Here is a 25,682-nt window from a genome sequence, read left to right on the forward strand (position 1 = left end):
ACAGCTACTTTCTTACTTTATGGTTGTTGTTTAATTCTTAGAGAAACTTTTTCCCTTGGATTAATTTACAGCAAAATCTTAATGAATGGGAACCCAATTAATTAGTCTTCTCAATTAACCAAAACATTTAGAATCCTCAATTAACCAAATAACACACACGCTCTCTCACTCTTGTCTTATAAGAAAAACAAGGGGAGGGGGAACCCCTTCATGGCTTAAACAGAGCTGTTACCCTGTTCACTCCAGTACCTCTGCATCTAAAGTTCTATCCTTTGGGCAGGGATGTTCCTAATGACCTGGAGCCACTTAAGAACCTGAGTCATCTGAGAAAGATCATCTTGTCAACTGCATTCGACATACAATGACAGAATTTTCAACAACCAAATACTGTGATTAGCCAGAGCCTCCTTCATCATCTCTACCCCTGTTCTCTGACATCTAGGCCAGTGAGACCTTAAGAGCTTCAAAGAATAAAGAAAAAATTATCTTTATTCTCCTTTATGCTTCTGGCCTCTAAAATATGTTGAGTAACAGTGAATAGGTATTTGTTAAACTGAGTGGAACTTGTCAACAACCACAGAAACCAGCACTTTGAGTCCTACCCTCTTCTGCATGGGTTAACTGTGCCTGAGAGCTCTGTGTCCTTACTCTGAGCACTCTGTCCTTCCCAGAGCTCAGAGTGAGCCTGGCTCTGGATGACTTTTACCATCATTTTACCTGTACTATTAGCTAGGGAGGACTTTTTGAGAGTGGTCTAAGAGCCTATTATTATTTAAAATTAAAATAGCTAGCATTTAATGAGATCTCTGTGCCAGGCCCTGTGTTAAAGAAAAGAAACCAACTCTAAGAGATGGGTAGTGTCATCTCCTATTTGCAGATAAGCAGATTGAAGCTTGGAAAGGTTAATTTAAGGTCACAGTGCTAACAGTGTGTTTCATCAGTAGTAAGGTGTGTGTGTGTGTGTATATATATACATATATATATATACACACATATATGTGTATATATATATATATATATATATATATATATATATATAAAATATTTGAATATCTTTGCAGTGGATGTACATCTTAAGGTCAATGGGGTTTCAGTCTCTGTTAGCCTGCAGACAGCAGTTATGAGAGGATGACACTGTCTTTACCTGGACACAGCTGCTCATCACATGCATAGAAGTCATTACATCACTCACTTCCTATGCATCCCTGGTACCCTGTATCTTGAGTTTAGTGGCAAATAGGCTGGTTTTGAAAATAGAGTAAACATTTGAGCCAAGCATACTGTGTTTTTTTCCCCCCTCCATAATTCTTATAAATTACACTCTCAGCACAGAAGAAAAATTGTGAAAATCAGACAGGCTTCTTTTGTTAATCCTTACCTGAGGATATGTTGCCTCCTGTACACTCCTGGACTGGGGATCAAACCCACAACCTGGCTATGTGCCCTGACTGGGAATTGAACCTATGACCCTTTGGTTCATGGGGCGATGCTCCAACCAACTGAGCCACACCAGCCAGGGCAGACAGGCCTCTTGACCAAGCAGTGGAGTGTCGTTTGACATTAGTGAAGCAAATATTGATCACTGGAGGAAGAACTTTAATTCAATATTTTCTCACAGGGCAACAATCACTTGCTTAGAAAGAGAGATATCTACAGAAAGATGAGGATGTGTTTGTGTTGTGTTATTGAGATAGGTGCAAAGCAAAGGGATTACCTGTTACACATGAAGCCATGCAACTGAAGGCAGGAGATCGCCACATCTTTTTGAACAGGAAAAAGAAATGTCAAAGCAACCAGAGGCTGCTGTGCGTGACTCATGGGTATCTCAAGACTGTTAAGGCATCGTGTCATCATTTAAACACAAGTGCTTTTGCCTTGTAATAAAATAACGGTGCATCTTGCCCTAACTGGTTTGGCTCCGTGGATAGAGCGTCGGCCTGCGGACTGAAGGGTCCCAGGTTCGATTTCAGTCAAGGGCATGTACTTTGGTTGTGGGCACATCCCCAGTAGGGGATGTGCAGGAGGCAGCTGATCAATGTTTCTCTCTCATCGATGTTTCTAACTCTCTATCCCTCTCCCTTCCTCTCTGTAAAAAATCAATAAAAATATATTTAAAAAAAAATAACGGTGTATCTTAACAATCATTGAAGTCTTGGGTTGGATGAAATCCATTAAGTGGCACATCCAGTTTTTAACTCAAGCAGCCTAGCTCTGGAGATTTCACCCATATCCACTATCCTCCAGGCTTTTTATCTTCATAGGAAAACATTTGCAGGGTGTAAAGGGTTTTACAAATCAATTTTTAGCACATAGCTTGGTTGATAGTGAGTTGATGGCATCTTTACTGGATGTTTAGTGTCATATTTAAAGGAGAACCTTCCTCAACTCCCAGTGCCTCATGACTTGAATTAAAATCTTCTTTGTTAGCTATATCATAATTGATTACCAGACAGCATGTTGTACTATGTTTTATTTCTTGATTGCCTAACAAGGAATTCAGGAAGTGGTTCCTATCATCAAGATAATTATTTGGGGTTGGTGGAAGTCCAGTGAGTTGTGTCTTTCTCTCTAGTTCAGAGCTAACTGAGAGATCCACACAGGTGTCAGGCAAATAGGGATCACATTAGAAACCATGATAAATACTTGTTCAGAAGACACAGTATGGACAGCTGTCCATGGTAGGGTGGCGAATAGTTCATCCCTGGATTTCCACCTGGTGCAGTGCCATAGCTCAACAACTGAAGGGGCAGGGTCCTTACTACCATCATGTGGTTTTCCAATCTCCTTTTACAATTTTCATTTAGTTGAATCATACCCATAGTGTCTTTGCCTTGTTGCCTTTCACTTCATTTAAGCTCTGCGAGAACAGTCGAGGCTGCTGTTCCATCCGAGGGGAGCATTTTACTCAGAGAAAGAACCCAAGATTGCCCCTGTATAAACTTATCTTCTCAGTGCTTTCGAGGAGACGTTTCAAAAGACCTTTGATAGAAGTCAACACTCTGATCAACCCTCTGAATCTTGGCAAATTTCTGCATATTTTATAAATGTTTGCATGTTATCAACCTGCAGGTCTGAGTTTCTCCAGTAGATTTTCATAATGTTGGTATAAATCGCTGTATTCTGGGTATAACTTTTCATTTTCAAAATATCTGTGATAAACCATGGTTACTTTTTGAAATTATTCAGGTGTATATAATTGCCTCCTCATAGGTAGCATGCTAATGAATGCATTTCATCTATTTTGCATATATTTAAATTTTATTTTTGTACATATGTCTAACTAGTGTATTCTTTGCTAACACAGTGCTGAAAATATAGTAGATCCATAATAAAGACCTATCGACTTGTTAATTACTTCAGGAGTGAATCTCAAAGGAAACAGTGGGCTTTCAGATTATAACTCCATTTATTTTCATTGCTTTATTCTCAACACTAGACTGGTGAGAGTTTACTACTATTTGTAGTATAAACTACTTATACTGCAGATGAACTTAGGCCTAGTATTCCTTTTCCCCTGGGAAATAAAAAATGTGCAGTCTTCTTTAATCACTCTTAATTTTTAACTCTATATTGTCTGTCTAGTCACCGACTTTGTGGGGGTGAGACGGGGCCCGACTCGGAGGATATTGGGGGAAATGTCATGCCTCCATTGTAGGGCAGGTATATGACTTGCTCCACTGACAGGGCATCCATTTGGAGACTGAGAAACCAGAAGACGCATGCCCTGATGTGAGCAGATGGGAGTCACATGAGGGAGCAGATCACAGTTAGAAGTTTGGGCCCTGTTCCATGGGCCTTTTTCCATCAAAATTCCCTTTTCACGGAGGCTGGTCTCCTCACTCTCCCACTTCCTCACCTAAACGTGCCACTGACATGTCACCCTTCCTGAGGCCCCCTCTCTTACCTCTCCCTTCAGCGCCATCTCCTCCTCTTTGGCGTCTCTAGAACATGTCCATTTCTCCCCTCTACATGCTACATGCCCAGTGGCATTTGTTTGTCAGCACTGCACAACTGCTCATGTAGAGGCATGACCTTTTGCTATTTCATAGATGCATGGATCGGAGCTCAGGCTGTGTTAGGAACCAACCAAGTGACCTCATGCAAGTCCATGTTCATTATCACCATGGACCTCAGTTTTCTCACCTGGGAAATTATCTCCAGGACACTTCCCACTTTGGACTGTGTATTTCTGAAAGCAGAGGCAGTGAGAAAGCCTGGTGGGGTCAGGGTAGGTGTGTGCTTCCCACTCGCAGTGATTTTCCTGCCACAGAGGTGGGTCTTCGGCCTGATGCAAGTCTGCTGTTACCCACCTTTCTGCTAACTCCCACTATTCTTTTTTCAGGGCTGGGAGAGGGTTCTGCCCTCCTTCATCCAGATAGCAGATCGCATCCTAGGTCCTTGGAGAAAAGTGCCTGGAGGGCGTTTAAGGAATCACAGTGTCATCACATGCTCAAACATCTCCACAATGGTGCAAGGATCACTGTGCAGATGCCACCAGCGATCGAGGGCCACTGGGTGTCCACTGGGTAAGCGGGCCAGGGCAGGAGGGACCGGGGAGCACCCTTTTCTGGGAGGCCCTTCTTAGGGTTTCTCAGACTCAGATGCATATAGACTTTATAGAATGTGCAATGATTCAGGTGCTGTCTACATTCTAAGAGCCAAACAACGCTTTGAAATTCTGGTTGGTAAAGAAACAGAGCTGAGCACTGTAGAAATAGCAGCTAAAGCCGAGATGATATTGCACCACAGGGTGTGAGTGAATAGGTCCTTGTTTACGGAATCTGTGGGACCACTCCTGTATAAAAAGAAACCATTAGCAAGTGAAATTAGGAGTCTGTGTTTCCCCAACCCTGAAACATGACTTGCAAGTTTCTGATGGGTCTAAATATTCCAGCCATATTCTGGTAATTTAATAGATGGCTTTAGGGTTCTAAGAGTAAGTTAAAAGGTTCTCAAGCTACCTCTACGAGGCAGGCTGTAGTTCTTGGATTCTTTTCCGGGCTGCGGAGCTGAGATTTATCCCAGGTTGAGCTCTGGCTTATCTGCCATTAGAGCTTTTAAAAATAGCCTAGTGGCAGACCTGCAGTTTTTCTCCTACCCATTAAATTGTTGAGAATTAACAAGGCTAACTCTGGGATCTGATCACTTCTCCCCTGCAGCCTCTGCGTACCTTGGGGAGGGATCAAATAAATATGCAGAAGAAAAAGGAATTTTATAAGATGATGAAGACCCAGAGGTTTTTTTCCATTAAAAAATGGAGTTTCTCAAAATAAATACATGATAAATATTTGCATAAACAATGTTAATGTGATATTCTTTTTCAATAATTTATTATTTTATTTAACAAATATTTACTAAGTATACAAATAATAACTGTGTGCCAAGTATTATTCTAGACTTTGTGTTTATAACTGAACACAATAAACATGGCCCCTGTCTTCAGGAATTTTACAAATAAACACACAAAGAAGTACTATGATGAGGGGAAAAAACAACAGGTGCTACTGGAGAATACCAGGGGCCCTATTTTAGGACAGGGTGGGGTCAGGAAAGGTTAGCAAAGAAGAGGACACTTGAGCTGAGATGTGGTTGGCCATGCAAAGACTAGGGGAGGGGCTTTCCATCTGGAAGAACTAGCAAAGCCTGGGTGGAGAAACCGCTGGTGCAGAGCCCTGTGGCTGGGGTTATACACCAAGGAGAACAGCTCCAAATGAGGCTGCCAGGGTACCACGAAGCCAGGTCTCCTCTGTGAGTTTAGCTTTTAATCTAAGAGAATGAAAAGCCATTGATATGTTTTCAACAAGGGCCATGCTTCAGACATGATTCAGCTCTGGCACTCTGGCTGCCGTGTGGCACATAGATGGTAGAAAGCATGATTTGGGGATGACCAATGGAAAGACTTGCAGCAGTTCCCGCTAGAGATGAAGGAGGCGTAGGTTAAGGATGGCGGTGGGGCAGACAGAGAGGTGGACAGACTTGACATGTGCTGAACTCCAGAGGCCAAATCAGCAGATCATCAGTGCTTAAATAAAATATTAAAAATAAGTGATCTTCTTAGCTAAACCTCAAGGGACGTTAGTCACTGCTCACATTAAACTTCTCTTTCTCTGGGGGAGAAATGTACCTAAGTTAAAACCTGCTGGACACAGACAACAGGGGGGTATTGGGGCAATAAGGACACATATGTAACACCTTAATCAAGAAAGAAATTAAAAAAAAACAACACCAAAACCTGCTGAGCCATTTGTGCTCTTGTTGACCCAGTCCAAGTATTTCTGGCCTAGGAATCTAGCATTTATCTCATGCCACAGCAAAATACATTTTGCTGTCAACACTGCAAAACCAAAGGAACTTTTATTACTTGTGTTATGTTAGCTTTATTTTACTAATTGCCTCTTTATTTTTCTAGGGGGGGAAATTGATTTTGACTGGCTGGGAGGGTGGATTTCTGATTGCCTTTAAGTGACGCCTCCCCAAGACTAGATTCCGTTTCAGGACAATGGACATCTAGCCCCTGCCTGCTGTAGACAAGCTCCATGAAACAGAAGTTGTCGGGAAATCAGGCATTTCTGAACTCGCATAAGGGAGCTTCTTTGATCAGCCAGAAGTACACTATTTTTCCTTCTTCCTACCTGCGAGGGAGACGTTTCTCTGTCAGTTAGGCCCATGGGTGGAACTGCTGATGGCAGGTTTCTGCTCTCCTGACTTGTTCATAAAGTGAAACAGGCTTTTCGCTGTAGAGCGAGCAGACGCATAGCGCTGGGGCTGGACTGCTCTGGGTCACCCTCTGGCTCTGATGCTGGCTGGTTATATGACCCTGGCCATGCTTCTTAATTGCTTGTGCCTCTGCTTCCCCATCTGTAAAATATGGGCAATAATAATGCCTACCTAACTCATAGGTTATTGTGTGGATTCTGTGAGCTGGAACCTCTACAGGACTTAGAAGAGTGTAAGCATTTTGTTGTTATTACAGTAACACCATCATGAATCTTAACACTGTAATGAATCTCTACCTCGTGCCTTTGGGCTTCAATAAAGTCTTTCTTTCTCTTTTCGTCTTCAGCTGTGAAGTGAGGTCAGGCCCAGAGTTCATCACCAGGTCTTACAGGTTCTACCACAACAACACCTTCAAGGCCTACCAGTTCTACTATGGCGGCAACCGCTGCACCAGCCCCACCTACACGCTCATCATCCGAGGCAAGATCCGCCTGCGCCAGGCCTCCTGGATCATCCGCGGGGGCACGGAGGCCGACTACCAGCTGCACAGCGTGCAGGTCATCTCCCACACGGAGGCCGTGGCCGAGAGGCTCAGCCAGCTGGTGAACCGCACGTGCCCCGGCTTCGTCCCTGCCGGGGGTGCCTGGGTGCCGGACGTGCCCTACGACCTGCTGCAGGAGGAGGACGGCTGCGAGTGCACCAGGGCCGTGAACTTCGCCATGCACGAGCTGCAGCTCCTCCGCGTGGAGAAGCAGTACCTGCAGCACCACCTGGACCGCCTGGTGGAGGAGCTCTTCCTTGGCGACATCCACACCGACGCCGCCCAGAGGACGTTCTACCGGCCGTCCAGCTACCAGCCCCCGCTGCAGAACGCTAAGGTACCCCGAGGCTGACTATCTCAGGGCCCTGCGGTGAAGCAAAATGAGGGACCTATAGGTGTGTTGTGTCCATGGGGTCGGAAGGACCCCATGATAGAGAGAGAGCTGAGTCATGATGGTGGTAGTGGTGGGAGGTGAGAGGAGTCTCAGAGGACTTCTGGGACAGGGACACATAGCCAGCGTCAGGAGACCTGGGTCAGCCACCAACGTGCTCTGTGATGTGGGGCCTCGCGTTTCGTATTTGATGTGGGTGGTGGTTCTAGGGTTGGTGGTGTGGTAGGGTCTTGGGTTGGTTGTCCTCGAAAATTCCCGAGGCTCCTCTCAACTTGAATACTCTGGAAACATCCTCTTGGGCTGGGTGATGAAAAAAGGAAAGCATGAAGGCAACATGGAGACCTTCTAACCACACGTGGGAGAGACAGAAGAGCGCAGCAGTGATCCCAGCCCTGGGGGAGGCAGGAGGCTCCTGGGAGCAGCGACTGTGCTGTGTGCGCTGGGCTGTAGACCCCGTGAAGATCTCCCACCCACATGGCTGCTTTCAGACTTCACAGCGACCCTCTGAGGCAGATCTTAGCACCCTCATAGGCAGAAGAGGCAGCTAAGGTTCAAGGGTTTAGCCTCCTGCCCCAGGTCACCCAGTAAGTTTCAGGGGAACTTGAACCCAAACCTCCTTCTCCAGACCCCACACTTGACTAAATTAAATAAGTTACTGTGATCAAAAGGGAGGATGGGGCTCGGGGTAGGGGCCGGAAACAATGACAACCTTACATTCTTTTCTTGAGTGATAGTCCAATAATTATATATGGAATTCACAAAGCATTTTCTTCCCGGGGGCTCAGAATTCGTGGAACTCGAGTGTTCCCATTCAGAAGTTAGGGAAGCTCCAGGCAGGGAGGGCGTGCGGGGCTCTGATCACAGAGGGTCAGGGTGGCAGGCTGTTTTCTCTAGATCAGCAATCCTAATTGCAGGGTCTTCTTTGACTTAGGTTTGGCAGTTGATTCATTTGTTTAAAAACTCCTTTTTTTCTTCGTAGTCCTTTGAGCTCATTCATGACTAGTGGAGAGATCACAGAATCCTTCCCCTGCCAAAACCACTCGGCGTTGTCCTTTTAGCTGTGCTATTGTGAGCTCCTGTGCTGAAAGTCACCCGTATCATAACTGTGGGAAATCTGCTGAGGAAGCCCAGTTGGCGGAGGCTGCTTCCTCTGGACACTGGTCGGGGCTGGCCTCGTGTGTGAGGTGAGGCCGACTGAGGGCCGAGGCCTTCAGCCCCAGCGCTCCCGGGCTCTGCGCTCTCAGGGAGCTCACGATGCTCGGGGTAGACCCAGTGGAGAGCAGGAGCCAGGTCCACGGAGTGCCAGAGGCACTGAGGCAGAGAAGGTGAGTTAGGGCAGCGAGCAAAGAGGGCACTGTCATGCCCACTTCCAGACGTCCTCTTGGGATGGGTGAGGTGGGGAAGGGTTCCGCCCACGGGTACCAAGGCATAGGAGGAGAATCTTCCTCAGAGTGGCACCTGGGTGAGGGCCTGGTTCGGGGGGGAAACGGAGGAGTAATGAGCTTCCAGTTCCATCACGGGACCTTTCTGGTTGGTAGCATTATCCAGAGTCTGTGTTGACGGCTGCAGCTAAATGGCACTTTTGTTGAAATCTTTGGGAAAGGGGATTTTCATGCATAAATTTGGCTTCCTCGGGGTACAGTCTAGCCAACTTTTAAATTATCTCTGGTGATGGGAGGTAAGAATGTCATGAATAAAAATGGTCCACAGATAATTCAGAAAACTCCTGCGAGCCAGGAACGCCAGCCCCTGTCTCACCCTGAACCTTCAGGGAGATCAGCTAAGCCAGCAGAGTCCTTTTCATTCCTGTGCACCCTGCAGGAGAGGCACTAATGAGCAGCAAAACAGCCACAACTCAGGGGCAGTGAGGCGAGGGGCTGAGGAAGCAGGAAGGAGGCTGAATTGCTCAGGGAGCTAAGGTACAGCCCAGAGCTGCCTGGGTGGATTCAGGACCCCTGTCTCCAGCTCTGTACCTGACCTTGGGCTGGTCATGTGCACACACTCAGGTTGCAATTCCATTTTCTCACCTGCAGATGCCTACATAGGCTCTTTGATCTCTTAAGTTCTTTTTAGGACTCTAAGAAAAGAAGTATTACTATAACTGTTTGGTATTCTTACCCCTTTCTCGTCTCCCTCAAACTTACCGTGGTCCTTCTGTTGGCATGGCTCTTTCCAAAACCTATCAGGTAGAATCAGTATTCCTAAGACTTGTAGCTGCAGACGACTCTCGCTCACTCGCTGCCCTGGTTCGGGAGACAGGGGTTCTCCGGGTTGGCATCTCACTAAATGGAGCCTGGTTGTTGGGAGAGCAAAGGCATACGGTTGTGGCTCTGGGAGGAAATGTGTCCTGAAAGTGAGTTATTGACATTGGCATGAAGAATTAAGATGAGAGTTGTAAGGCTGACCATCTCAGAATTTTTCTAAACAAAAAAAGTTGAAGAGGTTTTATTTTGTTTTGTTTTGTTCCCTCATTCAAGAAATATTAAGGGTGGAAAGAACCTCGGGTCTTCGATATTATCCAAGATGTACTGCTAAGTAAAAAAGAAAAGAAAAAAAGGTACAGAATGGCATGAATAGTATTATACCATTGCTCAGCTGGTGTGGCTCAGTGGTTGAGTATCGACCTATGAAACAGGAGGTCACAGTTCCATTCCCAGTCAGGGCACATGCCCAAGTGGTGGGCTTGATCCGCATTACGGGCTGTGCAGGAGGCAGCCTATCAGTGATTCTCTCTCATCACTGATGTTTCTAGCTCTCTCTCCCTCTCCCTTCCTCTCTGAAATCAATAGAAAAATATTTTTAAAAAAATATATGCTACTACTGTGTAAAACTAATCACAAAAGAAGAAGATAAGCTTCCAAAGGAATAAGGGTTCTTAGGAAGGGTAAGAATTGCTTCCGAGGAGGGAGAGTGAGTAGCTGGGACAATCAGAGACTTGCCACTGTGTACCCTTTTGTACCTTTTAAAATTTGTGCCTTGATCTTAAATGACCTAAATACAATTACCACACAAAATGAAAATACATTTAAACAAGTTCGGATTCCAAGGCTCAGAGTGCTGTGGCCACGGATGAAGATGGCAGCGGGGCTGGGAGGAGGATGCAGGCGGGCGTCCAGGGCCCAGCGTGTGCTCTCCACCACCCGGACTGCCAGCTGGGGGAGGGGTCCCTCGAAGACCAGGCCCAGAGGCCCTCGTGGCTCTGGGAGCTGAAAGGGCTCCTTCTTCTCTTGTTGTCCCTGGCATTGTACGTCTTGGCCTGCAGCGTGCAGCAGAGTCTTCAGGAAGTTTTCAGATCCTTCCCCAGGACAGCTATGAGAAGGAATAAATGGACTTGGCCCTTGGTGCCTTTCCAGACACCAAATGCAACGCCCCAGGTGCTCCCTGCCCGCTGGGTCTGCGGGAAGGAGCGGAGGCGCATCCGGAAAGACCACACGCACCCCCCCTCTTTGAACTCCTTGCCTTCCCTAATTGCTGGTCCACGGAGACCTGGCTGAAATTAGTTTAAATGCTAAATTGAGTTTGAAACCACTAGTCTCAGCCCCTCTGGAAACGGGACACCACGTAAAAATAGAAACTTTAAATCATCTTGTTTTTCTAAGCTTTATACAGCTTTGCTGTGAGGTTCAGAGTCCTTTGGCAAATAAATTATGTTTGAAGAAAATCAGGTGTGGGGGGAGGATCCTTTCAGGATGAAATTGCTACTCTTCATTTTAAAAAGTCAAGGCCACCTAAAATAACCCTGAGGGAAGATGCTTTGCCTGAACTGAGTTTAACATCCAAGCAGCCTCTACCGAGAACCTTGTGCCGTCGAAGGGTTAGGGAGGTGCGTTTTGCCCCGTGGTAGAATCAAAGGGTAATGAAAAACAAATGATTTCTGCGGTTGTTGGCAATGCCAAGCCTCGGTATCAGACTTGTTAGCAAATGGAATTGGTCTTCCTCCAAAATCCTGCCTGACTTAGGCTCAGGGTCGTAAATCAAAGGGTTTGTCAGAAAAACCAGACAACTTTCCCCAAGCTATGTACCTTAAATATTCTGCCCCAGCACGCTTACGGCAGTGGGGCTGCACGTTGGAGGGAGAAAGCACCCAATGTTTTCAAGAGTAGCTGGGCCCTGTGAATGAAGAAGGCATTACTTGTGCACTTTCTTGAATTCTAGAGAAACCTGCGCAAAACTAGCTGTGAACGAACAAGCGTCTGTTTCTGAGGAATCTTGCCTTTCAAAGCCTTTTCAGAGTATGTGAAAAATACAGGTTAACTGTGAGACTTTCCGATACCTGTGACATCAGAGGGACTTTGGATCAGGTGGCCAGGGGCAGCGGACTTCTCAGCCCAGGTCCGAGACAGGTCTGCAGCAGAAAGGGGTCTCTCCCTAGGCATGTGCTTGGTGTGGCTCCAGGTGGGAGGGAGGGTAAGAACAGAAGGTGCCAGGTGCTCATGGGAGAATTTGTGTCCCTTCTCTTTCTGCCAGTGTGGGGGAAAGGAGAGGGGATTCAGAGGGGATGGGGGATGGGACAGGTGGTAGATGACAAGACCAGGAGGTTTAGGGCGTCATGACCTAAAAGGGTTTCAGAGTCATCCTTAATGTAAGAGGGGCTGGGTGTTTTAACTGTAAGGCAGCAAATGTTGCATGTTATATGAAATTGAGGTTGAATGATGGGGTTTTGACTCTGAAGGGCTTGCTCGTGTGGACATTTTATGTGGGCCAGGTATGAAGTGGCACATGATTGCTGCACTGCACAGATGCTCACATATACAATTACTGCAGAAACAGTTTCTTATATTTCTTGATTCCACAGTATTTCAGCAGCTAAACAGGCATGCAAAATTGCTTTTTTTAAGGAATTAGCAGATCAGGAAATACTTGTTGTCAGGGACAATGCAAGTGGTAAACATTTCATCCCTTAAAAGGCAAGAAAGCTGAGAGGCAGAGTGAAAGCCTGAGCAAGCAGGAAGTCAGCCATTCAGAAAGTTGGTATTAAGTGCCTACTGTGTGGGAGAACTAGCTGCACGCTGTGGGGAGAGAGGGTGAGGAGAAATGGGCCAGACTGTGGGGCCACTGCATTTACAGCAAATTTAATTATTAAAATGAGTCTGTTTTAATATTTAAATCAATTTAAATTAATAGATAAAACAAGTAAAAAATAAATAAAAATTTTTCTTCTGAAACCATTTTAAAGCTATTTCTATTAAAGAACCAGTTTATTATGGTTCTTTTTATGTAGCTGTTGAGTCTTACATAGTGCATATGCATAGGCATGGTGGAGGCACAATTATCTTTTGTGATATTCTGATTTCTTGTAAAATAAGAATATGACTTCTTAGATTCTAAACTTCTTAGAAAACCCGTATCTGGAAATGTTGTGTTGCTCCCCAGGACAGACAGGGGAGCTGCCTCTTCCTAGCCGTGGCCCTTCAAGCAACAGTTAAAGAGACCCAACATGTATGGCCATGGTTATTCACCCTGCTTCTTTCAGAGTGTAGAGTCGTCATGATCACCTCAGGGCTCAAAATGAGCCTCCGATCACAAACTCTCAGGATCCCACATCTGAAAAGCATCCCAAGAGATGCCCCACCAGGCCAGTCCTCTATCATTATTTGTGATAATGCTGCCTTATTCTATTCCTATTTTTAAATACCCACTGATATGTTCCTGTCAATCACTCAGTCCAGAACCTTTATCATATGCACTGCACTCTCCTTGATGTCATGGGAAATGTGAAAAAGAGAGAGCACGTTGATCTTGACCTTAGAGAACGTATAATGAGATGGAGAGAATCTGGGAAGGATGTATGTGTAGGAATTAAATAAATGTAATCAAAGATGTGCGAATTGCAGTGGTAAAAAAAGTTTTCAACATCAACCACTGGCCATGGCAGGCTGCTTCCTGAGAAACATTCATGTGTTTTTTATCCCAGGGAACAAAACTCTGTGAAAGGGACTTTTCATCATCTATTCCCATTTCTCCTTCTCCTTGACCTAAACGTTTAGCCCAAGAAATGTTTTATTCAGCCTGCTTCTCTAGTTGATCTATTCACAACAAAATCATATCAACTAATTTCTTCCATTCTGGGAAGATGCTGGAAACAAGTGGATACTGTCAGCAAATGTTGACGAACCAACTCTCCAGAAATAAATATTGGCAGGGAATGGGAGCAAGCCTGAGAATCCCTATCAGTCAGTGGCCAGAGGAGACCTTTTCCAGGGACTGAGACATGTGTTCTTTGATTCAGCCTCAGAGGCAGCCGGGGGCTGGGTAGTAGCTCTCAGCAAGCCCCAAGACCAAATTATGTTCCATTTTCTACTTTTGCCTTGTAAAGTCATCTGAGCCACATTATTCTCTCTCTCTGCCTTGGTGGACTCAGCTTTAAAGTGTTCCTATGGCCTCTTTGGGAGGTTGTAAAGCTTAAGGAGGCGATGTACTTGAACTTCCTCAGAATCAAATGCCCTGTCCGTGCAGGCTGCAGTTATTGCATGTGTGACCAGGGCGCTGGGCAGGAATCCGAAAGGAGAGTGGGGAAAACCCCACTCTTTCCCTAGAACATTGTTCACTTATAAAGTTTAAGGTTGATTTTTCACTTTTAGATTGATTAAGCTTGGTCCCCCCCGACCCCCTGCAAGAGATTCATTGTATAAGGATCTTTTTCTCCCCTTCCCTTTTGGAATTAAAGCTTTTTAATAGTCGGTGTAAAGAATAGCTACAAGGAAACACGTTCTGGTCTCTGCTTTAATCTTCAGAGCTTCTGTGTGCAGAAACGCTGGCTTTAAAATAGTCCTTTCTGAGCTTCAGGGGAAGGGAGTGATGTGGAAGCCGCATCGGAAAGCCTGGGAGAGTAAGCTCTCACAGGAGAGTCATTTGTTAGAACATGGTCCAATAAAAGAGAGTCACTTCATAAAGCAGACAATATTTCATAGCACAAATTACTCTTCATGCTGAAAAAGTCTTCCCTTTTATTAATCTTGAAAGGCTACTATTTTAAAAAAAGCATCTTGGTAAAGAGAAACACTAGAGACCAATTCAATATATAGGCTTTAACTTCTGCTTCCCTTTGCAGTTCCTGTAGGTATTTTGGTTTTTATTCAATCCGAGGAATGAAGAGCACAAATTAAGTTTTTTAAAAATCTGTCTACAAAACAGAAAGGTGTTCCCTTTATCCAACTGTGGCTAAGCTGTCCCTTTGTTGACAGTAACCACAGAAGGGCCAAAATTCACCCTTGTTTATGACATCTTTGATTCCTTAATGCCAGCTAAAGAGTTATTTTAAAATGTAACTAGTCAACTAAAAAAATAATCCTATTGAAAATGGGCAAGGGGCTTGAGTAGAAATTTCTCCAAAGAAGATACACAAATAGACTCTAAGCACATGAAAAGATGCTCAACATCACTAATTATTAGGGAAATGTAAATCAAAGCTACAATGTGATAACTCCTTATACCCACTAGAACGGCTGTTAGAAAAAAAAAAAAAAGACAATTGTTTGTGAGAATGGAGAGAAATTAGACCCCTGGTTCATGGCTGGGGGAAATGGTACAGCTGCTGTGGAAAACAGTATGGTAGTCCTCAAAAGGTTCAACATAGAAGTACCATATGATCGAGCAATTCCATTTCTGGGTTTGGAATAGATTGTATATCCATGTTCATAGTATTAGTATTTATAACAGCCCAAAATTAAAAGCAACCCAGGTGTCCACCAACAGATGAATGAATAAACAAAATGTGGTTTATACATGCAATGGGATACCATTCAGCCTTAAAAAGGAAGGGCATTCTGACATATGCTACAACATGGGAGGTTGTAAAGCTTAAGGAGGCGATGTACTTGAACTTCCTCAGAATCAAATGCCCTGTCCGTGCAGGCTGCAGTTATTGCTTGTGAACCTTGAGGACATTATGCTTAGTGAAAGAAGCCAATCACAAAAAGGACAAATATTGTGTGATCTCACTTATATGAGGTACCTAGAGTAGTCAGAGTCATAGAGACAGAAAGTAGAATGGTGCTTGCCGAGGCCTGGTCGGGGGCAGGAATGGGGCGTTACTATTTAATGGATACTGAGTTTCAGTTTGGAAAGATGGAAAAGTTCTAGAGATAGATGGTGTTGGTGTTGCACAACAATGTGAATGTACCTTGTACCACTGAACCGTACACATAAAATGGTTAAGTTGGTAGGTTTTACATTATGTTTATTTTACCACAATAAAAAAAAAAAGTAACTGGTGTAGGAATTTGGCAAGACCAGTAATACCCAAGGGTCCCCCACGCCCTCCCTAAATCCTCACACACCCAACTGATACATGGATGGATGGCAAGCTTCCCCCAAACTACCCGATCTGCTCTTCTCTGCTGAGAAACACTTCAGCTCAAGACCTGTGCCCCGTTGTTTTCAAAAGCACCACGTGAACACCAGATGCTACCATGCTGGCGTGGCACCTTCCTCGAACAGCCTGGGCCTGACAGCTGTGCCCAGCTCCCCTTACTAGACCTGTTCCTTTTCTGATCTGCGAAGTTCCTGGGCAGTTCCTGAGTTGATAATTGGTGCTGGAGGAAACAAATCTTTTCAGAGATTGAGGCTCACGCCTTCTTAGAATGACCAGAAATAAAGTGGTCACCATTGATGTTTTTAAATTCCCAAATTACAGGTGGCAAAGCAAGTGTGGGCCAGAGGAGGAAGGGGAGGTGGAGGCGGGGTGGGCGTAGAAGTAAGCAGGCCATTTAGGGTTTGCCCGGCGAGCAGGTGGAGGAGCGGTTAGGGAGCTGCCCGCTGCTGAGCTGCCAGTGGAGTGGCGTGGAGCTCTTCGCGGGGAGCCATGCTCCTCGGGTCCTTCCTATCTCCAAGGCCGCCTCCTGCAGAGCTCAGTGTCCTTGTTAACAGGCATCGGCACCGGGACACCCTCTCCTGCCCGTGAAATCTCAGAGATCTGAATCTGAGCATGGGCTGGGTTTATTCAGGCCACGTGGGGCCGGGGTCGGGGAGCAGGGACAATAGGTGGGGTTTGCTAGCGGTGAAGGGGCCACTTCCTGGTGTGGCAGCTAATATGATGTTACACTTAACTCATACTAGCTTCCCACCTCAGATTTAGAGTGTCAGAACGTTTTTGTTTTTGTGTTTGTTCCTTTTAGGAACTTTCACCTCCTGGCAGTTTACTAAGAAAATACATAATGGCAAAGTTACTGAATTTGGTGATGCTGTCTTTTAACTGTGTGTCTTAGTCACCCTAACGTGCATTTGAAAGGTAGTGGCACATGCAGTGTGGCACATGCCATTTAGTTTCCCTGGGAAGGCCATGCATGGATGTGATCCCACCCCCTGGCCTGCCACTCTGAGAAACTCTGCTCACAGTGGCCTGGGAGCACCGAGGAGGAACCACCTTAATCTGCTGCTCATTTCTTGCAGCAGTTGTGCACGTAAATATAACGATCCCCGTTTTATAGGTGACCCCCGTTTTATAGGTGACGACTTTGAAACCTAAAGAGATAAATAACTTGCCCCAGTCACCAGCTGCTAAGCGACAGTCGCTGCTGAAAGCTTGGGCCTGGCAAATGGCCCTCAGGACCTGGCTGGAACTGTCTCTTTCTGTGCAGTTAACGGCCCAATGGGCTGTGTGCAGGTTTCAGACAGCATCGCGCTGCTGACCACGGCTGCTGAGCAGCTTCTCCCGTGTGCCCTGGCGCCCTTTGTAGGAAACCATAGGCCCACCAAGGCACAGGGACCCAGGACAGCGGGTCCTCTGCCTTCATCTCACTCTGCGGCTGTCCCTTTGATCTCATCGTCCACTAGTTGCAAACGGTGTTAGCGAAGGAACCCTTCTAGCCCGTGAATCACAGCTGTAGCTCATCTAATGAACACAGCGCCCAGTGAGTGAGCGCTGAGCTCTCCTGGGAGGAGGTAGAAGCTGGCAGCCGGAAGGCCCTCTCCTCACTGCTCTCTGAGACGACTGAGTGTTTTCTGAGCAGCAGCCGCAGCTACATCACATTGAGTCAGTGCTGGGATGAGAGGGGCTTTGAGCTTTGTTTTCTGACTTTAGGAAACAATTGCATGCCTGTCAGAGTGCCCGCCTGCCAGCTAGCTGCTGCACCTCATGGACCCCTGGGCAGGGGAGCGCAGGGCTGGGTCCGTGGGCTGTCCACCAGAACGCTGAGCCTCAGCTGGCACCGCCACCAGGGCATGATCAGATCTGAGTCCTGCTTCTAGCATGGCCAGTGCCTGTTGGCCCAGCTGGCTTTACAGCCCCCCTGGGTGGGAGGGAGAGGAGCAGAGGGATAGATGGTCCCCACACCCAGGGGAGGCAGGCTCGCAGGTAGCTGCGACGTAGGGCAAACACCTGGACTCTGCCAGGAAGAGTCAGGAACCAGCTTTTTATGTACTCTCTGAGCCCTCTGACCACCAGCATTTTCGTGGCTGACAGTGTCTGGCCAGCCTACTACGAGGTTTTTTAGCCACAAACCTGTTCCAGGCCTGTGTTAGTGTTAGAAGGCGGACTCAGCCAGAGGGGAGCCCCAGCTATCTCACACTCATTAGATGGCTTAAAGCTCTAAAGCAGGAAGCTTAAGAGCCCATAAACCCCCCAGACCCGAAGCCGGCAGACACAAATGGGCGAAGGGGTGTCTGCCGCCTTCTGAGGCTCCGCTCTGCCCTCCGCAGGCCCCTCCTTCATCCCTGCTTACTGGACAGCTCCCTTTCTCATCCACAGCAGTTGAATGCTGTCCTTTAAAAAAACCAAAACAAAAAACGCTTGTATGTCTTGTCTTCTAATTGTTTTTAATGAAAAATATCTAATTGTGGTAAAATGCACATACCATAAAATTGGCCACCTTAGCCATTTTTAAGTATACAGTTTAGTGGCATTAAGTACATTCATATTGTTTTGCAACCATCACCATCATCCATCCACAGAACTTTTTCCTCTTTCCAACTGAAACACTAACTCCCCATTCCCCCTCCCCCACCCCCTGAACCACTATTCTACTTCCTCTCCCTCTGAATTTGACTACTCCCGGTCCCTCATGTACATGGAATCACACAGTATGTGTCCTTTTGTGTCTGGCTTATTTTACTTAGCATAACATCCTCAAGGTCATCCATGTTGTAGCAGGTGTCAGAATTTCCTTCACTTTTAAAAATTGAATAGTATTTCATTGTATGGGTAGACCACATTTTGTTAATCCGCTTATCTCTCAATGTACGTTGGGTCGTTTCCATGTTTTAGCTGTTGTGAATGATAGTTATGAACAGGGTGAAAAATATCTCTCTGAGACCCTGGGTTCAACTCTGTTGGGTATCAATCAGAAGTGTAATTACTGGATCATATGGTAATTCTTTTCCATAGTGGCTGCAACATCTTACAGTCCCACCAACAGTGTGTGCACAGGAGTTCCAATTGCTCCATATCCTTATCGACAGTTATTTTCTGGGCTGTTGTTTTTATTTTTTATAGTAGCCATCCTAATGGATATGAGGTGATGCAAATCCTTCTTTTTGAAAGAGTGTCTAGCATATGCATTCTGAAAATGTAATGGGATTCTAAAGAGAGACTATATCTCTTTATGGAATATTTAGGTGAGTTTCTTATGTCGGCCAAACACGTGTGCACTTGTGAGTATGCACACACACACACACACACACACACATACACACCGTGTGCCTGTGCCTTGTAGCATGGCTCCAGGTGCTTCTTGGGGACCCAGGTCACACAAGTCATGGGGCTCAGGGGCTTCACCCACCCCCACTGCGGTGCTCGCCGTTGCAGAAAGCACGTGTGCACTGCACTCTCGTAAGTCAGGTCTCTCCTTGTGCTTGTCTCTTGGCTGCAGAACCACGACCATGCCTGCATCGCCTGTCGAATCATTCACCGGTCGGATGAGCACCACCCTCCCCTCCTGCCCCCCAAGGCTGACCTGACCGTCGGCCTGCACGGCGAGTGGGTGAGCCAGCGCTGTGAGGTGCGGCCCGAGGTCCTCTTCCTCACGCGCCACTTCATCTTCCACGACAACAATAACACCTGGGAAGGGCATTACTACCACTACTCGGACCCCGTCTGCAAGCATCCCACCTTCACCATCTACGCCAAGGGCCGCTACAGCCGGGGCGTGCACTCCTCCAGGGTCATGGGGGGAACCGAGTTTGTGTTCAAAGGTAGGTCTTCTGCCTGAAATCCCAACGAAACAGCCCGATGTGTGAGGGAGAGGGAGCAGTTTTGTGACTTTTGTTGAGGCAGTTAACCCGAGGGAAAGGTCCTCATTTCTGCTAGAGATGTTGGAGAAGAGATTAGGGAGCGCTTTCTGCCCCAAGGTCAGCATTTACAACAGCCTCTGAGCTCCTCTCTGCCAGCCAGGGTGGGGCCGGGGAGCCCACACCCTGTGCACGGTGCCAGGTGTGGCCCAGGAGGGTGCTACGCAGAGTCAAGTCTCAAGTCTGCGCATTTCCTTTCTTCTGTGCAGCTCCTGAGCTACCCCTGTGATAACATCACCCTTACTGCAGGCGTCCTCAAACTACGGCCCGCGGGCCACATGTGGGTGTTTTTGCCGTTTTGTTTTTTTACTTCAAAATAAGATATGTGCAGTGTGCATAGGAATTTGTTCATAGTTTTTTTTAAACTATAGTCCGGCCCTCCAACGGTCTGAGGGACAGTGAACTGGCCCCCTGTTTAAAAAGTTTGAGGACCCTGGCTTACTGCATGCACTGTGCTTCCTTTAGTGAGCGATAAAAAGCAGGTGTGAGGGACACTTCAGGGGCTCGGAGCTGTCATTTCCAAGCTGGGCTTGTCCTGCGCGAGGAAATGGTCACGTGCTCGAAGAGGGGAGGCTTAGAATACATAATGAGCGAGGAAGGTGAGGAATGAGGGTCACTGGGCTATTGTCAATCAGGAAGAGAGTCTTTTGGGCTCTACGTCTAGATTTTTTTTTAAGCTTGTACACCTTTGTAAGATGGTGTCAGCCCTGTCATGGCGAAGAGGGCTGGCCTGGACCTTGGGGATGACCGCTCCCAGGATAGTGGTCAGTCTATTTACTCTAAAGTATTTCTCATGACCCAGATAAGTCCTAGGGCATCTTAGGAAAGGAAGATTTGCTCCAAGAAGAATGTACCTTTGATAGCGGTGGCCAAGGGAATGGACACATTTGTCTGATTCGACCCCAAAGCTCTCTTGGTACACACAGAATGCAGTCCCCTGGAAGGGCCTTCCAAAAAGGTCCTCTTATTAGTTCAGGGATTTGTATTTAATGTATGTATTCATTTTTCTTGCTTGCAGCCTAATTTATTTTAGTTGCCCAATTTATGGGCCAGAATTAATTTGCAAGACTTCTAACTAGTATAGGTTATTTGATACCAAATCTATTTAAAAACCTTAAAATCTTCTCATTAAAAAAAAATTTCCAGTTTTATTGAATATTTTGTCAATCCCAAAGAGTCAGTGTCACCAAAGACAATTGCGATCCATTGCAATCTGGGCTCAGCCTGTGTACGCCAAATGTAGGCCATTTTGACCGACGTACATTTGGTGTGATTGTCATCCAGAGCCACATGCTGATCCTTCCATCCGAGGGTGCTTTTACACGGGCTGTGGCCAGGTGGGTGGGCATCAGGGTTGGTTTAGGTCCGAAGGCCTTGTGGGGATGCAGTGCTGCGAGCAGGTGCTCCGTGGGCCTTCTGCACCCACCGCGCGCTCACTCCCTGAGCGTCACGGAACTGTCCTCTCTCCTTTGCAGTGAATCACATGAAGGTCACCCCCATGGATGCGGCCACTGCCTCGCTCCTCAACGTCTTCAATGGGAATGAATGCGGGGCCGAGGGCTCCTGGCAGGTGGGCGTCCAGCAGGATGTGACGCACACCAACGGCTGCGTGGCTCTGGGAATCAAGCTACCTCACACGGAATACGAGATCTTCAAAATGGAACAGGACGCCCGCGGCCGCTATCTGCTGTTCAATGGCCAGAGGCCCAGCGACGGGTCCAGCCCGGACAGGCCCGAGAAGAGAGCCACGTCCTACCAGATGCCCTTAGTCCAGTGCGCGTCCTCTGTGTCCCGCCCCGAGGACTTCTCCGAGGACCAGAGGGCTCACCAGTACAGGAGCCGGGCGCCTGGGAGGAGCGCCTGTCCCCCGTGGCTTGCTGCGCTTGCCTGCCTTTTGACTCTACTGCACTGGAATATCCTCAGATAGAAATGTTTTAAAAGTTACATTTGATCCAAACCAGGTTTCCTTACAATTGGCAGTTGTTGTTTTTTTCCTTAGGAAAAGCGAGGACACTGCTTCCGATGCACTTGAGTGCCCAGGAACTGTCCTGCCCTTTCTCCTCGCCTCGCCCCCCTCCCAGGCTGAGTCATGAGCAGCTCTGTTTGAAGTTTCTGCTTTGAACTCTGTCCAGTCGGGTCCCTGGCCCGGGCGCCTTCACAGTAGTAATTGCACTTTAAGACCGCAGAGCGTTGGGTGGAGGGAGCAGGGGGCGAGCGAGGCCCTCTTCTTTTCTTCCTCTTAATGATGATTCGGTTTCTGAGGTGAACTTAGAAGAAGTGAATAACAAGCTACAGCTTTTTATTGTGGTTGCTTCCCGTCCCCCTTTGAAGATGTTTCCTCTCGGTGTTTTACAGCCTGGAATCTGGCACAGGGTTGTTGGTTCGGGACTGCAGACCAGACACTTTTTATTAATAAAGAAGAGACTTGGGTGTAGATATGTACATAGCAGAAGACCCACGATTTACCTTAACCACCTTGGCAGCCTTGATGCAAAAAAAGGAGAGAATCCAAACTTTCAGATGTTGAGTGGAAAAGTACTTGTAATTAAAGTATCAAAGTAATTTAAACTATTGTTGTTTTAGCTTGTTGGGAACGCAGATGGTGGTCAGACGCTGTTTTCTGGGCGGGTGGGGGATGCTTGTGCTTTCCTACCTGCTAAGGAGACCAGGGCAGCCGGGCAAATATGGAAAGCGGTCCTGTTACCAGCAGGACTGTGGGATGGCGCCTGTGTTCAATGCCACATAAACGATAGCGTGCCCCTGGTTCCACCGTTTCCTCTTCGTGGGGCCCTCGACTTGGCTCAGGCTGTCTCTATCGGGGGTGAGCAGACGGTGCTTCACTCTGGCGTGTCTGCTGCCTCCGAAGATGAGCAGCAGAGACCACACAGGTGTGCAAGGGCCGGGCTGCTCAAGGAGATGCAGTGGGAGCTTCCGAAGCGGGTGCTCCATCAGGCCCTTGCCTCGTGTGAAACCCGGACTTTGTGTATAGTCTCCTTACCAGGGGACATGCCAGCTTGACTCAGTTCCTGTCCTGCCATTACTTTGGCTCGGTCACTGCCGAGTCTCGGGTCACCTGGTACAGACTGCGAGCTGCCTTCTCAGAGACAAGGGGAGGGTGCAGGAATCATGTCTGCCCGTTACCTTGCATTATTACAAATGGTGCTATCTGAACACCACGTGTGATTGCCAGTAGAGGCTGGTGGAGGGAAATGATGGGTAACTGAAATCCTGGATGTGGCTCAAGGTGAACATGGAAACCACGATCGAGTTCAAGAGTCATACTTGTATTTAAGAAATAAATTTATGAGATGCTGTAGCATTCGCTGTGGTGTTAAGTTACAAGGATGGCATGGAGTGCCAAAGTGCTTTATCTCTAGGTTATATTTTAAGTTGTGGTGCATACGAAGGGGGTTTATTCCAATGAAAGTACTAACTTAATATCTGCCAAGTTTAATAAACAAAGATGTCAAAAATCCTCCCAGAAGATACAGTTTACCTGTGGATCTATTTAATTAATACTAATGCTATCTTTAAAAGATATAATAAAATTATGTGAAATCTATGTTCACTGCCAAAGAATACCTCAGTGATTTACTATAAAAGTGGTAGATTTATAGTCACTTAATTCACAGCTTAGACTTATCTGTTCAAACTTTAAAAAAGTACATTACATATATATGTACACACAAATATATACACATATATACATATACCCAAATATATAAGTAGTAACATATATACAATGTAATATATGTAGAAATAACATGAAATTGTAGAAATAGAACATGAAATGTATGTAGAAATAACATGTAGAAATAACATGAAATTCATGCGATCATATCACTTCTTAATGCAGAGAATGACCAATATGTTTTATTCCCAAATTAGTGACACAATTAGACTTACACCTGTTGCTTGCTTTATCACCCACATATATCAGATCTTGTTTTATGTCAGTCATGTTAATACAAATAAGTGTCTTTAAAAGTAAGCCCCTGCCCTAACCAGTTTGGCTCAGTGGATAGAGCATCGGCCTGCGAACTGAAGGGTCCCAGGTTCGATTCCAGTCAAGGGCATGTACTTGGAAGCAGCTGATTGATGTTTCTCTCTCATCGATGTTTTTAACTATCCCTCTCCCTTCCTCTCTGTAAAAAAATCAATAAAATATATTTTAAAAAATAAGTAATCCCCCATGTATCCCATGAAGATCTTCCCAAGTTTTCCTATCATCTTGAAGAAATATAGTGATCTATCTTCAAAAGTCATTCAGGTTTAAGAGTCAGAAATTGTAACTTAAGACCAAGATGCTATCTCTGAGAAAAGTATGACTGAGTCCAGAATATTCTACAGCAAGCTTAAAATACTCCATAATAAGTACCCCGGAGCTGGCAAGTCTACCCCTAAGTTAGTAGCAGGTAGTTCTACTTACAAATACTAGGTTTGGGGAATATAATGAGTAGTGAGAGGGTGGCTGTTCTAGTCTTCACTGGCTTGCTGGGACTGGAGAACACAAGTAGCAATTGACTATAACAGGATATTTATTATATTCTAATATAGATCATTCACAAATGCAATTTCTTCATGAAAAAGTTTCCATCTTTTTTGTTTGTATACAATTTGCAAAACTAAAGCAGAATTAATGTGCACAAGTCTGCTAAGAGTGCAAATGTAGGCCAGGGTAAATGATTTACAAGTTACTTTCAAAAAACTGTCGGCCACAACTGGGCCTTCACATGGCCTTTCTTTTTTTTTTTAATAAAAAAATATTTGATGCCCGCCTTCCTTCCACTGCCTGAAACTATAAACTTTTTTTAATGAGTTGAAATTAAGGAAGCACTACATATACTAGAAGAGAAGAAAGTTCTATTAGTCTGAGATGTCAGCATTCCCCCACGCCAGGACAGGTATCTTGGTGAGAGCTGGAATAGAATGTGAGTGTGTGCAGATGGCATCCCTGAGGACTCAGAGCTTCAGAGAACCGTGAGTGGTCCAGCGGCATAACTCACTGAACTGTCTTGCCAGTCTCTACGCTGGCCTGACTGGGCGTAACTCAAGAAGGAAAAGCTCATATTCATCCTATTCTCCTGGAGCGCTGCGATAGCATTTACTGACACCCTGGGATGTCTTCCACACATGGCATTTATGGCATTTCTTCAAGTAATGGCTAAAAGATACAGGGCCATTCTATAATCCTCACACCCACGGTATCTAGATGTTCAGTGGATCTATAAATCTCCCCCTGGAATTGAGTGTAGCAATTATAAGAGGACCTTTGGCTTTTCCCAGGCTTTAGCTGCATAAGGCAAATGCATTTCAACACTGTGTTCACCTTCATCGGTCTGCAGAGACTTGTGTTCGGACATTCCTGCCTTCCATAGTTCTCTATACATTGTTTGGTGGGGACAAGGTCACACAGAGGTGTTCTCCATATATCCACACTGGCAAGGGCACCTCCAGAGAGAGGGGCACATGATGAGAAGGCCGAGGATGAAAGTTCTTTGAGTAATAGATGGATCCACTGGTTTGTAAGCATGAGCAGCACAAAAGGCCCACAGTGTGTATGTCCTGCGTGGGGTGCAACAGTGGCTCTAAGAGGTCTTTTTATAGACTGTTTTGTGAAAACCCTGCTGTCATGAGGCTGTGTTCTAGCTGCTGGCTTCCCGGTGGCAGACCACTCAATTGGACGTCTTGGTGCCTATGCCACCCAAGGTGCAAGAGGATGGATGAGGGGGCAGTGTGGCAGGTGCAACTACTGGAACAGACCAGACACCTTGGGCCCAGCACAGGAGGAGGGATCATCCCGGCCTA

General features: G+C 46.2%; 1 protein-coding gene and 1 pseudogene across 1 annotated transcript in view; one reads left to right on the forward strand and one right to left on the reverse strand.

Moving 5' to 3' along the window:
* APCDD1 (APC down-regulated 1) overlaps positions 1–23,436 on the forward strand; it is a 30,612-nt gene extending 7,176 nt beyond the window's left edge. Inside the window, exons 2-5 of the mRNA XM_008159770.3 lie at positions 4,343–4,526; positions 7,064–7,595; positions 19,457–19,778; positions 21,350–23,436. Coding sequence (XP_008157992.1) covers positions 4,343–4,526; positions 7,064–7,595; positions 19,457–19,778; positions 21,350–21,801 — 1,490 coding nt within the window. The 3' untranslated portion in view covers positions 21,802–23,436. The remainder of the gene's footprint in view (positions 1–4,342; positions 4,527–7,063; positions 7,596–19,456; positions 19,779–21,349) is intronic.
* A 1,408-nt stretch (positions 23,437–24,844) lies between these two features.
* On the reverse strand, positions 24,845–25,436 carry LOC114228857 (protein MEMO1-like; annotated as a pseudogene).
* Positions 25,437–25,682: the final 246 nt, after the last annotated feature.

Source organism: Eptesicus fuscus, chromosome 12 (assembly GCF_027574615.1).
Source record: "Eptesicus fuscus isolate TK198812 chromosome 12, DD_ASM_mEF_20220401, whole genome shotgun sequence".
Lineage (NCBI taxonomy): Eukaryota > Metazoa > Chordata > Mammalia > Chiroptera > Vespertilionidae > Eptesicus > Eptesicus fuscus.